General features: G+C 53.9%; 1 protein-coding gene across 4 annotated transcripts in view; it reads right to left on the minus strand.

The window, feature by feature from the left end:
• ATOH8 (atonal bHLH transcription factor 8) overlaps positions 1-14,106 on the minus strand; it is a 44,469-nt gene that overhangs the window by 16,975 nt on the left and 13,388 nt on the right. For 2 of the 4 annotated variants that reach the window (XM_055540336.1, XM_055540333.1), the window contains exon 2: positions 13,914-14,105. In XM_055540336.1, coding sequence (XP_055396311.1) covers positions 13,914-14,105 — 192 coding nt within the window. Of the gene's footprint in view, positions 1-6,044; positions 9,092-9,127; positions 11,491-13,913; position 14,106 lie in introns of those variants that run through there. The other 2 variants (XM_055540334.1, XM_055540335.1) reach the window with 2 other exon arrangements.

A 14,106-nucleotide genomic window follows, 5' to 3' on the forward strand; every position in this document is an offset into this window, starting at 1 on the left:
TAAAGGGTCCTTCAAGCTTGCTTCATCTTTTTGTCCCCATATAGTGATACAGTAAATGACGAACCACAAATGGATACATGTATGTGTATAGCTGAGTCCCTTCTCTGTTCACCAGAACCTATCACAATGCTGTTAATGGGCTATACCCCAATACAAAATAAAAAGGTTAAAGTTTGAAGAAAAATAAAAGAACTACTGAATGTAGTGGGTTGGCCAAAAAGTTTGCTCAGGTTTTTCTCCACGATCTTACAGGAAAACTGCTGAACTTTTTGGTCAACCCAATGTGTGCAGAGGAGGAGGGTTCTGCCCCTGGGTGCACAGGGCTAAACCTTTGCAAATAAGTGCACTGGCTGCCACCCACACCCTCTGTGTGTGTGGTGTGATGCTGGTGGGGAAGGATGTCAGGAACGCCTCGCTGTCCTGAGGGCGCAGGCAGAGTAGTTCTCAGTAACACCTTGTCAGGGCTCTCCGGGCTGTGGGTGGGGTCACTGGGCTGCCCCTGTGCGCCCAGCTGCCTGGCTCTACCCTGCCTGTTACAATGGAAACCCCTCTAAGGTCTCCTGATCCCTCGAGAAAAGGGGCAGATTTGAAACCTATAAGTTCCGGGCATCTCCCTAGTGCCGGGAACTCAGCCCACCACGTGTGAGGCCCTCCATCTGATTCTGGCAGATAGTCACTACTTATGCCCAGCAAACCTGTGCATGTATGCACACACAGCAGAGGGACAGACCTGGTGCCCACTGCCTAGCAACCCAGGGTAAGTCACCGGATGGGGAGGGGACATGTGGGCTCCCTCTGCCCACCTCTGTAATGGACAGCAGTGACCTCTAGGAACACCAGTGACTAACAAGCTCATCCAGCTGAGAGGCCCTCTCATGGCCATCATTACCTTGAACCCTCCTACCCGTGGACATCTCTAGCCATGTCTTACAAAGAAAGCGAAGCTTGGAGAGCCCGAGGTGACAGAGCTCCCAAGTGGCTGGGCTGAGACTCAGACCCCAGCCCCCCAGCATGGGGCCCTGCACTGCCAGACCTCTCACCTTGGGAGAACAGGGGCCACTGATGGTCTAGACTCAGGAGTGCCTGTTTCACAGAAGTGGATGAGCCTTCCTAAGTCTTGACCATCCACCCAGCTGGATAGCCCTTGGTGACTTCACCCGCCTAAGTCCCAGCCTCCTCATCTAGCTGCGTTAGAAATGTGGGTTTCAGGAGGTCACAGCAGGACTAAAGAGGAAAAGGAGTATGAGAGGCTCTGCACACTGAAAAGCACTTGCAGACTGATGAGGCCACCAGTGGCCTGGGCCAGCCACCTCGGCTCTCTGGGCCTCAGTGCTGTGCAGTGGAAATGGGACTGCTTCCATGCTCAGTCGCTTCAGTCATGCCCAGCTCTTTGTGACCCCATGCAGTGTAGCCAGCCAGGCTCCTCTGTCCACAGTATTCTCCAGACAAGAATACTGGAATGGTTGCCATTTCCTTCTCCAGGGGATCTTCCCGGCCCAGGGATTGAACCTGCATCTCCTGCATGGGCAGGCAGGTTCTTTACCACTAGCACCACCTGGGCTACCGGCCCTCAATTTGGGGAGCTGCAGTGAGGAATGGCAAATTCACAGAGATGAGGTTCTGGTACTGTGGTTAAGGTTATGACACTGTTTAGCCTCACTGGGAAGAAAATCACTCTGTCAGAACTCCGGGACCAACTTTTGAGAGATTAGCCACGTGGCTGTTGACCTGGCTGCCCTCCCAGCTGAGAGGACCTGATGTCCTCCTCTGTTTCAGGGACAGCACTCCCTCTTTCAGCCTGGGTAAGGGATGTCTGGGAAGGATTGCCTGAACTGATGAGGAGGCAAAAGCTCTTACTGGCAAGGCCCTGCCCTGCCTTGGATGTAGTGTGTGGATGAAGTACTCAGTGCTGTGGCAGCCATTGTGTAGCCATGAGGTACAGACCAAAAACGAAGCCTGAAGTCTTAGCATCACCGGAGCCTTGGAGCCAGGGAATAGTTACATCCCTTCACCTTTCCTAACTGTGAGAAACAGGAGCCCTGTTAGTTTAAACTTCTGCTTGAGAAGTTTCTGTGATCTAAAATGCAAAGCTTTTCTTACTGATTCAAGCCAACAAGAGCCAGAATTCTCCAAACAGGAGCCTGGGAGGAGCCCAGGGGCACTTCCGTGTCTGTGTCTTAAAACACCTAGTTCATCCTTCCTAGAGTCTTAGCCTTCAGCCCAGGAACATTCAGCCCCAGATGTGTGGATTTTCATGGAAAGAATGCTGTGCATTGTTTAGTGGCTTCCTATGGGGCTTCCCTGGTGGCTCAGATGTTAAAGAACCTGCCTTCAATATGGTAGATCTGGGTTTGATTCCCAGATTGGGAAGATCCCCTGGAGAAGGGAATGGCAACCCACCCCATATTCTTGCATGGAGAATTCCATGGATAGAGGAGCTTAGCAGGCTACAGTCCATGGGGTTGCAAAAAATCAGACATGACTGAGTGACGAACACGCACACACATATGTGCCAGGAGCTGGGACACAAAGATGAAAGGGCTCACAGTCTAGCTAGAGAGGTACATTAAACATACACTGTGTAATGTAATGTAGTACAGATTTGTTTTTTTTTAATTGGGGTCAAATCGCTTTACAATATTGTGTCAGTTTCTGCTGTACAATGAAGTGAGCCAGCTATATGTATACATATATCCTCTCCCTCTTGAACTTCCCTTCCACACCACCCCTATCCCACCCCTCTAGGTCATCGTGGAGTACCGAGCTGAGCTCCCTGTTATATAGCAGCTTCCCACTAGCTATCTACTTTACACATGGTAGTGTATATATGTCAATCCACAGTATAGGGCTTTAATATCACATAATTTATCAAGTAACAAATTATGTAAAAATACAATATAATGACAAAAAACGAGCTCTAAAATATTACATAATAGAGGATCACATAATATAATATGTTCTATCACAGCTTAATAGTGTATCACAGGATGCTTGCCTGAATTAGACTCTACTCACCCCTGTGTAAGGGCATGGAAGTGGCTGTGTTGCTTTGGGACCCTGAGGAGGCTGTGGTGGGGATCAGAGAGGGCTTCCAGGAGGAGCTGAGCCTTCCAGCATGAGCAGGAGGTGTCCAGACAGACAGCAGAGAAGGGCATTCCAGGCAGAAGGGACAGTATGAGCACAGAGACCAAAAATAGCCCCTCTGGGTGAGGAGTTCCATGTGGCTAGAGTGTAAATTGGGATACCCAGAGTGACCGGCTGGAGCCAGGTCACTTGGGGGGAGGGGCAGGTGCCTGTGGGAAGCCCCTGAAAGGTCCCAAGCAGGACAGAGAGGCTGTCATACCTGGCTCTCAGCAGAGCTGCAGGGAGGGGCTCAGGTGGGGATGAATCGAGCCAGGGAGGAGCCAGGCAGTGGGGCCCCAGGTGGCCGTGACGTCTGGGCAGAGAACAAACACCTTGAAGGCATGAGAGGCTCCCTATTTCACCCTCTAGAAACATTTACACCAGGAGGTCAAGGAAGGCAGCGATCTATACTTTCCCCTAGAACAGGTCTGCCTCCGGTCTGTGGGGGCAGGAAGAAAAAGGATGGCCAGCTTGAGGACAGGTGGGGAATTAGGGCCTGCTGGTGCTCCCTGTGCCCGGCTGTCCATTGTACCAGGGGCAGGGGCTCAAGGCTGGGCAGTGGGCAGGACAGGCCTGGCAACTCCAGTGGGAGGGCAGTCTTGCCCCCCTGCCCCCTGCCTCTCCCTGGTCCTCTTGAAGCCCCTGGGCTAGAAAGCAGGCTCTGGTCACTGGACAGACCCCACATCATCACCAGAGGCCTGGGGCCAATGGCCACCCGTCCTTCCCTAGGCCCTCCTCAACTTCAGCCCCACAAAGACGAGGAGACGCAGGAGGAAAGGCAGAGTTCACAAAAGAATTTCACATCCTTTGTGCCACTGATCCCTGGAAAGATAGGGAGGCAGGCTGGCATCTCCCGGATAAGACAATGGAGCTAAGCCACCAGTCGCATAGCCCCCAGGGCAAAGCTGAGACCAGCCTCAGTGTCCAGACCACACACCTCAGGCCTCAGCAGAGATGGGGGAAATCAGCCCACACCCAGCCCTTCGGATGAGGAGATCAACTGCCCTGACATTGTGAAAAATCTCAATATTTTGTCCTGTGGAGCTGCCATCTCTCCAAGTGAAAATGGGCAGAGAGGAGAAAGGTGTGAAGTACCGACCTGAGTAAAGTGCAGATGAGAGAAAAGTGAAAGTGTGGTTACTCGGTCGGGTCCGACTCTTTGCGACCCCATAGACTGTAGCCTGCCAGGCTCTGCTGTCCATGGGATTCTCCACCAAGAATACTGGAGTGAGGAACCATTCCCTTCTCCAGATCTTCCCAACCCAGGGATTGAACCTGTGTCTCCTGCATTGGCAGGCGGGTTCTTTTACTGTCTTAGCCAAAGTGCAGATGAAATGCCCTCCAGAGCCAGAGCCTCAGCTGTTGTAGGAAGAGCCGACAACCCATAGCAGTATGGAAGACAGGTTTTTTCCACTGCTGGGGTGAGGGGTGGCTGAGTTTCTGGGTCTCACGGAATAGTGTGGGGGGCAGGCAAGGAATAAAGGTTGGTAGGACTTGAGAGAGGAAAGAGGAAGCCCCCAGTTGCCTGCCCCTGACCTGTGACACCCCCATGCCATCACCAGCATCTGACACCTGGGGATGGGTCCCTGTCCCCACCTCCACCTGGAACCCTGGGCCTGACTCTCAGCTCCTCCTCAAGGGTCCAGAGGGGTCTGAGGGAAGCAGACAGGCCTTGCCCTCTCCTCTCCTCCCCAGTGCGGGCCTCCCAGCGGCCAGTATTCCCCCAGCACCCCAAGGGCCCCCGATGACCCTCCCAGGAGGCGCCCAAATTCCAGGCAGACATCTCCCAGAAGTTTCTGGCAGCGGCAGCAGTTCTTAAAAAAGGCTTCATGTCATATTGCAATCAGCCAAGGAGCCCGGCACTGGGTGTTTCGTTAATGCCACGCTTCTCCCTAAGCGTCTCCTTCTGATGAGCTGGTGGGGATCTCTGCACCCTCTCTGCCCTCCACCCTTCCTCCAGTTTACGATTTTCTCCTGCACCATGCCCTCCTGGGCACCTTCTTCCTGCCCTGTCTCCTCCAGCCAAGGTTTTACAAAAACAGTCAATTCTAACCATCCCCAATTTTAACAGCTTAGAGAACAGGGAAAAAAAAACAACAACAGTCGGGCATCGTCCAGGAGACTTAATGAGGTGGCCTTCAGGCACCTCGGAGGAGCAAGAAAAGTCACAACTGGTGCAAGAAGAGGAAGAAACAACATTAAAAGCAAACAAGGGGAAACGAAATAAAAAGCAAAGATAAAGAGTCGGGAGAAAACAGCGGCGCCTGAGAAACAGGGATTCCAGCCGCCAACTTTTACGGCGTCCAGCCCTGTTATTCATAAGCGAGTTTCCTCTCTCACAAAGGACCTTTTGCACGGTTTTCCCTGCTGCCTCCAAACCAGCTGCTCGCGCTGTTGTATCGTGAGTGATGATGAGGCTCTGAAAGGGTTTTTTGGGAACAGATGGCCAGGGGAGAGCTGGGGAATGTGCCAGCAGAGGGCTGGGCGGGCTGCCAAGCCCTGCGGTGACTGAGTGCTTGGGCTTCCAGCTCGCGTGCTTTCCCTGCCCTCTGCCCTCCGTGGCGCCAGCAGGCCTTCCCAGCGAGCGCTCGGAACATCTGGAGTCTGGGGCTGCCAGGAGGGGGGGCCGCGGCGGCCGGGCGGGGGACCCTGTGTTCCAGCGGAGCTCCCAGGGCTTTGCCACCAGGCCTGCCTCGCGGAACAGCTAATCAAAACCACAGCGCCCGAATGGGAACCAGGCGCGCTCCCAGCTGCAGCCAGAGGCCGCCGGGCGACTTAACCCGGTGTCAGGCCTCGCTGGCTGCGGCGGCGCTGGGGGGCGCGGGGAGGGTGGGGGTGGATCGGGGCTGCTGACACCCCCCCCCCCAAGACCAGCCCACCCCCACTTCACCCCCAGCGGCGGAGGGCTATTGGCTCCCTGCGGCTAAATGGAGTTTACACGTGCTGCAGTCGAAGCCGGGCTGCTTACATAAGAGCTGTTGCTCCCCTCACCCACACCACAAGGTCCTGTATCCCCATTTGCTGGGGGTCTCCCGGGGCATGGGCCACCCTGCTGGGCAGTACGTGGACTTTAGGGCCCTGCTGTCCGCAGGGCCTGAATGAAGCCCTAGGAAATTGGAACCAAAGAAACAAAGCGGCTCCACTGCTTCTAGCGCAAGACCTTGGGCAAGTTACTGTACTTCTCGGGCCCTCAGTTTCCCCTCCGTGCAACGGGGGAAGTGGTGCCAAAGTACAAGGTTAGCAAAAGGGGTAGAGATAAAGTATGGGAGGTGCTTGGCACCCAATGGGAACTCCCCACGCAGTCAGTGTGGTCTTTGGTATTGGTGGTGGTGGTGTTCAGTCACTCAGTCATGTCCGACTCTTTTGTGACCCCCATATTCTGTAGCCCACCAGGCTCCTCTGTCCATGGGAATTCCCAGACACGAATACTGGAGTGGGTTGCCATTTCCTTCTCCAAGGGATATTCCCGGCTCAGGGATCGAACCTATATCTCCTGCTTGGCAGGCAGATACTTTTACCGCTGAGCCACCAAGGTGAGTCTGTTTAATAACATTGCTGCTGCTAAGTCGCTTCAGTCGTGTCTGACTCTGTGCGACCCCATAGACGGCAGCCCACCAGGCTCCTCTGTCCATGGGATTCTCCAGGCAAGAACACTGGAGTGGGTTGCCATTTCCTCCTCCAATGCATGAAAGTGAAAGGTCAAAGTGAAGTCGCTCAGTCGTGTCCAACTCTTAGCGACCCCATGGACTGCAGCCTACCAGGCTCCTCCGTCCATGGGATTTTCCAGGCAAGAGTACTGGAGTGGGATGCCATTGCCTTCTCCGTTATTGCTTGTTCTTTGGTATGAACCCATGAACTTTGAAAGCCCATGAGTTTCTGGGCTGGTGAGATGCTCACCCCCTTTAAGGACGCAGGGCCAGAGCTCTGCCCTGAGCGCTGGACAAACAGGAATCCCCCATTTAAAACGATTTGCCCTCATCTACCTTGGCTGGTCATTCATCCATCTCGGTACTGCCTGTTCCTGAGATGATCCTTCCTGGGGTTCCATATGAAGCTGTTACCTTGGAGCTGTAAATTCATGAGATTTCCTTCCTGGCACTGAGAAAAGGCCAGCCCTTTCTCCTATGGGATGTTGTTGAAGCCTTCCAGCAAAGCGGCAAGGAAGGTATGGAAGCTCTCTCTTTACACATGCGAGAACGGGGGCTCAGAGAAGTTAGGTAACACATCCAAGGTCACACAGGCAGAAAGTACCAGCGCCAGGACTCGAACCCAGGTCTGCAGAGCCAAAGCCTACTCTTTGCCTACTTCGTGGTCTTGCCAAGGATCTCCCTGTTGTATGGTACCTTAAAGTTAATGACAGCAACACAGAAACTTAAAAGAACTGTAGGGTTCTCTCAACTGAACCCCCACCTATAGCATCCTGGACGGGGGACCACCAAGTCTTTCAAGGGGTTTCCAGGGTGTACCCTGGATCAAAGCGGTGCTCCAGGGGCTTCTCTGAGAGGTAGTGGCTTAAGCATCAGAGGGGACTTTCCACGGTCTCTGTGATTTTCTGAGTGGGAGACTTTGCTTCTTTCTCACCGTCAGAGACCCTGAGTTTTCATTCACACACAGTGTAGTGGGGAGGAGGGTGGGGGTCTGTGAGTGAGGGGAGAGGAGGGGGAGGAAGTGAAGGGAGTATGAAAGGAGAGGGAAAAGCAGCGCCCCAGCCTCTCCCCCACCTCGGGACCACCCGGGGAACATCAGACAGCCACGTCCTGCGTTCCAGGGCAGCCAGCTCCCAGCCTAACCTGGGAGGCTCCCTGGCCCAATGAGCCCTCTAGCCCAGTGCTTGCCAGCCCTGTAGACTCACGGTGTCAAATGTGAGAGGGGAAACAGCAGCTGAGAGAATGCTCCACGTTAGAACAAGCAGCTGGCGACAAATGTCTATGTAATTGGAATGCCAGAAAAAATAAATTGCATCCATTTTTATGACGAGAAGGGAATTTGATGGTGGTTTCCCACCCACCCCCCTTCTTTCCCAGCAGAGAGGGGCTCCATGGACTTTCAAAGCACATGGTATTTAACTCAGTAACATGGCCCAGAGGATGTAGAAATAGAACCTCCTCTCACCACCCCATTTCCATGCAGGGGGCAGGACAGGGAAGGGGCAGGGGGCCCCCCAGGCACCTCTTACTGGCCAGTTCCTTAGGCCTCTGAGACTCGGATTCATTGTTCCTGGGACAACACCAGGCTTCCCAGATGGCACTAATGGTAAAGAACCCGACTGCCAATGCAGGAGACATAAGAGATATGGGTTCGATCCCTGGGCTGGGAAGATGCCCTGGAGGAGGGCATGGCAACCCATTCCAATATTCTTGCCTGGAGAATCCCATAGACAGAGGAGCCTGGTGGGCTACAGTCCACAGGGTTGCAAAGAGTCGGACATGACTGAAGCAACAGCATTCACACACAGGGGACAACACCAGTCTCTACCTTGAAGGGATGGGGGGGGAGGAGTCAACGGGGTGATCCGTCGGAAGTACTAAACACCCAGCACTACGTCTAACGTGTGAACCAGGCTCTAAGAATGTCAGGTATTGGCAGTATTTTTGTGGTGCACTGGGCTCCCAACAGTCTCTGTGAGTGATTTTCAAATCTGTGTGAAATGCCTGTGATGGGCAGAGGGGAAGGGAGCAAAACACATTTAGTCATTTAGATAGTCAAGGGCTGAAGTGACCTCAGCTCGGCAAGTCTGACCAGAAAGGGCCATAGCAATCACTTCCGGGGTCAACTCACCTTGGAGAAGTAGAAGCCAAAGCCCCAGTGAGGGTGACCGTATATGCGATGGGGGGACAGAGCTCGGACAACACCGCTCAGTGGGCACTCTGGGGACACAGGAGGCACAGGAATTGTGGAGTTGCTGTCTCCCACACTTCAGGGCTCAGGAACAGTCCACAGAAACAGCAGGTCCCTCCAGGTCTGAGGCCTGGGCACAGACACCAGACAGAGAACACTCTCGGCTCCCACTGACCCTCTAACCCCCAAACCAATGTGCCATCTCAGCTTACCCCCAGCACCAAAACACAGAAGTCTGTGCCTGAGATGTCCTTCCAAAGAGGAGTGCGACTACCCTCCAACCTGCCATCACCACCAAAAGAACACCCTGCCCAGAAAGCAGCAGGAGAAGGGGGACGACACGGATCTGATGGAGTCACACCAGCCTTGGCGCCTCCTCTGGCTGAAGACCACCCACAGGTGAGAAGCAGCCTCTAGACTTGCAGAGCCCACCTTTCCAGTCCGGCTGGCACTGATGGCTGCAGTCTCAGCCTGGGGTCACCAATCATTGCCCAGGCGACGGGTTACAGCCCCAAGCTCAGCACACCATGACTGACTTTTCTCTCTGTGTGTGTCCATGGGGATTCTCCAGGCAAGAATACTGGAATGGGTTGCCATTTCCTTCTCTGGGTGATTCTCCCAATTCAGGGATCAAACCTGAGTCTCCTGCATTAGTAGGCGGATTCTTTACCACTGAGTCACCGGGGAACAGCCCCGAGGCCTGTGAGCAACTTGGTGGGGGATAAGAACTTACTGGCCATTTATCACCAGGGCTTAAACTCTACCATCAACGTTAGTAGCTGCTGCTGCTGCTATTGCTTTTGTTGTTGCTATTATTATTGTTGTTATTGTTGCTATTATTTTATTCAATAGCTTCAAATCACTGGAAGGCAGTGCCCTAGATCGTGGGAAACTGGTCCTCTCCTATTCTGAGGTCCAGCAATGCCGATCCAGCCCAGGTGTGGAACAGCTCTGCTGCTCTTTCTTCCCCTCCTCCTCAGACGCTCCCAGGAGTTGCTGCTTTTAAAACAGGAGCTGCGGAAACATGGCCCAGAGCCAGGTGCTTAAGGCGCGTTATCTCTGGCTGCGGCCAGAGTCAGAGCTGAGCTCTGCGGAGCCCTTCCACTCCTCCCACCTGTCTCTCAGCTGGGCAGCCTCCCATGGGCCTCTCTGCACGACTGGGGCTTCCAGATGGACCCTGGATCCTCAGAGTCACATCCTGTGAGTCCCAGAGATGGAGGACTCACCAGTCAAGGGATATAGGTGCCCACCCCCAGCAAGGCAAGGCTGGGATGGGCAAAAGGATGAGCTTGGGGCCCAGGGGGTAAGTCAAGTTCACTTTAAATCCCATTCTTAACACAGGCCTGGAGGCAGCTTATCAGTGGACACAGAGCACAATCTCTCAAGGAGGCGTCCTAGAAAAGGGTCACCCAGCCCCTGGGGCACATGAACTGTGAGGGAGCCACCCTTGAGTGGGACAGCTCAGGGTGCCATTGATAGGATTGTTGGTGATCATTTATGGAGGACTTCCTTTCAGTTGGTCACTTACATCAGAATGTTTTTTAGTTTCTTCCTTTCTTTATCCTTCATTAGAATGTAAGCCTGACTCACTTGCATCCCCAAACCCTCAGGTTGCCCTGAGTGGCTGCAGGAGATGGGTAACAGGGGTTTCATCTGAAACCCCCACCCTCTGATGCTCCGCTGCATCCACATGCTCTGTCCACAGAGATTGTGTGTGTGTGTGTGTGTGTGTGTGTGTGTGCGCGCGCGTGCCTGCTAAGTCACTTCAGTCGTGTCTGACCCTATGGACTGTAACTCCTCTGTCCATGGGGATTCTCCAGGCAAGAATACTGGAGTGAGTCACCATGCCCTCCTCCAGGGGATCTTCCCAACCCAGGGATAGAACCAGCGTCTCCTGCATTTTCTGCATTCCAAGCAGATTCTTTACTGCTGGGCCATGGGGGAAGCCCATATACAGAGACTTGGGAGGCTCAAATCTCTTTGCTAACACCCATCATGGCACCCATGTGCTCAGGTTGGGATTTCCCAACAAACAACTCACTGCCAGTGCTTGATAAACATTGAATGAGTCAATAAATGGATGAACAAATAAAGGGATGTATTTCCAGGGGTTCTGATTAACAAAACAGTAGCCAATTCAAGCCACTCAGGGTCACTTGGCAGTCACTGAAGACCATCCTGAGGACACCCTGAAACTTACCTACCTGCCTGGTGACAGAAATGCAGGAAGGCACACACAGCAGGAATGGGGTGATGCTGTGATCAGCCAATCTACCAGCACAGCAGCGGGGCCTGAAGATGTCCCAACAGCTCCAGGACCCTGTCCCATGCCTCCCTCTAAGTCCTCTTGGTAATGGTGGTTGTCCAGGCATGGTCCTCCGGAGATGGCAGCCTCAGGACACCCCACTGGCAGGAGGGGCTACAGGATGCCAGGGGCCCCTTACCCTTCAGAGGTGAGGCAGGATCTCTACTTGGAAATCAGACTGCAAACAGCCTTGGAAATCACCGATGTTTCCACATCCCCATTGACTGAGGAGAAAACTGAGGCAAGAAGCAGTTAAAAAATGGGTCCAAAATGACACAGCTAGTAGGTGGTGAACCAGGCCTTGAACTCAGGGCTGTTTTATGCTCTTAAAAGTGAAGTGTTAGTCACTCAGTGATGTCTGACTCTTTGCAACCCCATGGACAGTAACCTGCCAGGCTTCTCTGTCCATAGGATTCTCTAGGCAAGAATACTGGAGTGGGTTGCCATTTCCTTCTCTGGGAGATCTTCCCAACCAGGGATTGAATACGGGTCTCCTGCATTGCAAGCAGATTCTTTTACTGTCTAAGCCACTAGAGAAGCCTGTTTGATGCTCTAACCCACCATCTAACACCTGTTTCCCCATCTGGACAATGCGAAGGCTGGACCAGACGGGCTCTAAGGTGTCTTAGATTTGGGCTGATTTCAGGGGAAGCCAAAAACTCATCTCTGCTGGCCATCATCACCCCACTCCCCTTTCTTCTCCTCTCACCTTCCAAGCGTCTCTCCTCTTCCCCAGCCCAGGACACTCTGCTCCACAGAACAGGGAAGGGGGGGCAGCACTCTGGCCTTTGGTGGGTGAGGGGAGGACTTGGGGTGGGGGTGGGGACGAGGGGCATAAACGGGGGAAATGGGGCCTGCCCACCATGCCCATCCACACCTCCGACCGCCCAAATGCCAGGGGAAGTTCACCCAGAGTTTACAACCCTCCTTTGTCACAGAGTGCTGCATGGAGCCATCAATCACGCCCTTAATTTATCCGTGTCACTTTCCAGAGGAAAGCCGCCCTGCGAGCAGCCAGTGGTACTTCCTTTCTCACCCACTAGATGAAGATTTCACCTAATTGGTCCACATTAAATCACTCCCAGGATTGCAGTGTGCCATTAACACAGCAGTGGCTGGTGGTGGGGATGTGCTGGGCTCCTCCCTGCTGTGGGCAGGAGAGTCCACAAGGGTCTCTCTGCCTGGAAGCCTCTTGAAGGGGCCTTTGGAAGGCCTGGAGAACCCAGAGAAGGGCCTCCTTGAAAGGGGGGTTGGGGCTCAGGGATGAGGAGAGGGCAGGCCAGGAAGGCCAGGAAGGAGGAGGTGGAAGGAAGGAACAGATGGAGGATGACAGAGTCACCTGCCCCCAACCCTGCCGCTCTCTGCATCCCTGCATGCCCAGGGGAGTCAGGCATCTCTAACCACCTCCACCCTTATGGGTACGGACTGGGTCCCAGCCTGTCTCTTTCCCTATAGCTTCGTGTGTACAGAGATCCAGAGGGCTGCATCATAAGCCCTGCTCTGCATTCCTGGCAATGACCCTCAACTGGAAATGCTGGAAACCAAGCCACCTGGGAAGCAAAGCTGTGACCAACACCTTTCCTCCTGCCCATATTTCTCCAAACACATTAGGCTTTGTACACACTGTTCCCTCTGTTTCCAAGGCTGTTCCTGCTTCATCTGCTCAGTGACCTCCTGGTTGTCCTGCTGGTCCCAGCTCAAACACCACTTACACAAAGGTGATCTTTCTAACTCCTTTGGGCAGGAAAGGCACCCTGTCCCTCCTCTGCCTGGCCTTCCCATACCCCAGCAAAGGCCTCTGGGGCCTCCTGTCTATACTCTCCTGCCTTATCCAGATGCAAGAGGGTCTCTGAGCATCCTGTGAGCTGTGGAGGTGCTAGGACCACATGTTTATCATTTTTATACTCCTGCCCAGCAGGTTCAGCAAACAGCTGCGGCTCTATGAATCTCTTCAGAATGAATCAATGATTGAACATGATTTGCCTTAATGCACAGCCTCAGAAAAGCCACAGGCCAAGTCATAGTCCCAAAACATACCAAAGGGCTCTCTTGGGCAGTTACCAGCCCATGAGCTCTCCCCCTAATATGATGTTAATCAGGGGCTGAGTGGTGAACTCAGCCCCAGAACGCGTAAGACCAGAAAGAGCTCCAGAGATAAGCTGTCCTCATTTAAGTGATGAGCAAACACAGGCCCAAGGGGACTGTCCCTGGTACCCAGGAGCCCCATTACCAGTGTGCTGTGTGCTAAGTTGCTCAGTTGTGCCTGACTCTGCCACCCCATGGACTGTAGCCCACCAGCCTCTTCTGTTCTTGGGATTCTCCAGGCAAGAATACTGGAGTGGGTTGCCATGCCCTCCTCCAGGGGATCTTCTCAACCCAGGGATCAAACCCATGTCTCTCACATCTCCTGCATTGGTAGGTGGGTTCTTTACCACCAGCACCACCTGGGAAGCCCCAGGAATAGAGTCACACACAATCCCAGGGGCCTGAGGAGCCCTGAAACTGACGTGAACCCCAGCAAGCCTCCAAGAGGCTGGTCTCACTGGTCCCTTTGGAAGCCTCTGGATGCAAGTAAGAGGCGCCCTGGATTCCGGTCGCTACCTCCCCATCCTCCCCAGAGGCTGCTGCCCGCATAGCTGGCGCGTACCTTGCGCTTCTTGGCGCGGCCCTCGGCCTGCAGGGTGCGGGTGCAACGCTGCACGCACTCGGAGAAGCTGAGGTTGCTGTGGTCGGCGCTGTAGTCGAGGTCGGCCAGCCGCGCCAGGGACAGGATGTAGTTGCAGGCGATCCTCAGGATGGCCAGCTTGGACAGCTTCTGCCCGTACGAGTAACACGGCACC

This window comes from Bubalus kerabau, chromosome 11 (genome assembly GCF_029407905.1).
Source record: "Bubalus kerabau isolate K-KA32 ecotype Philippines breed swamp buffalo chromosome 11, PCC_UOA_SB_1v2, whole genome shotgun sequence".
NCBI classification, from domain to species: domain Eukaryota; kingdom Metazoa; phylum Chordata; class Mammalia; order Artiodactyla; family Bovidae; genus Bubalus; species Bubalus kerabau.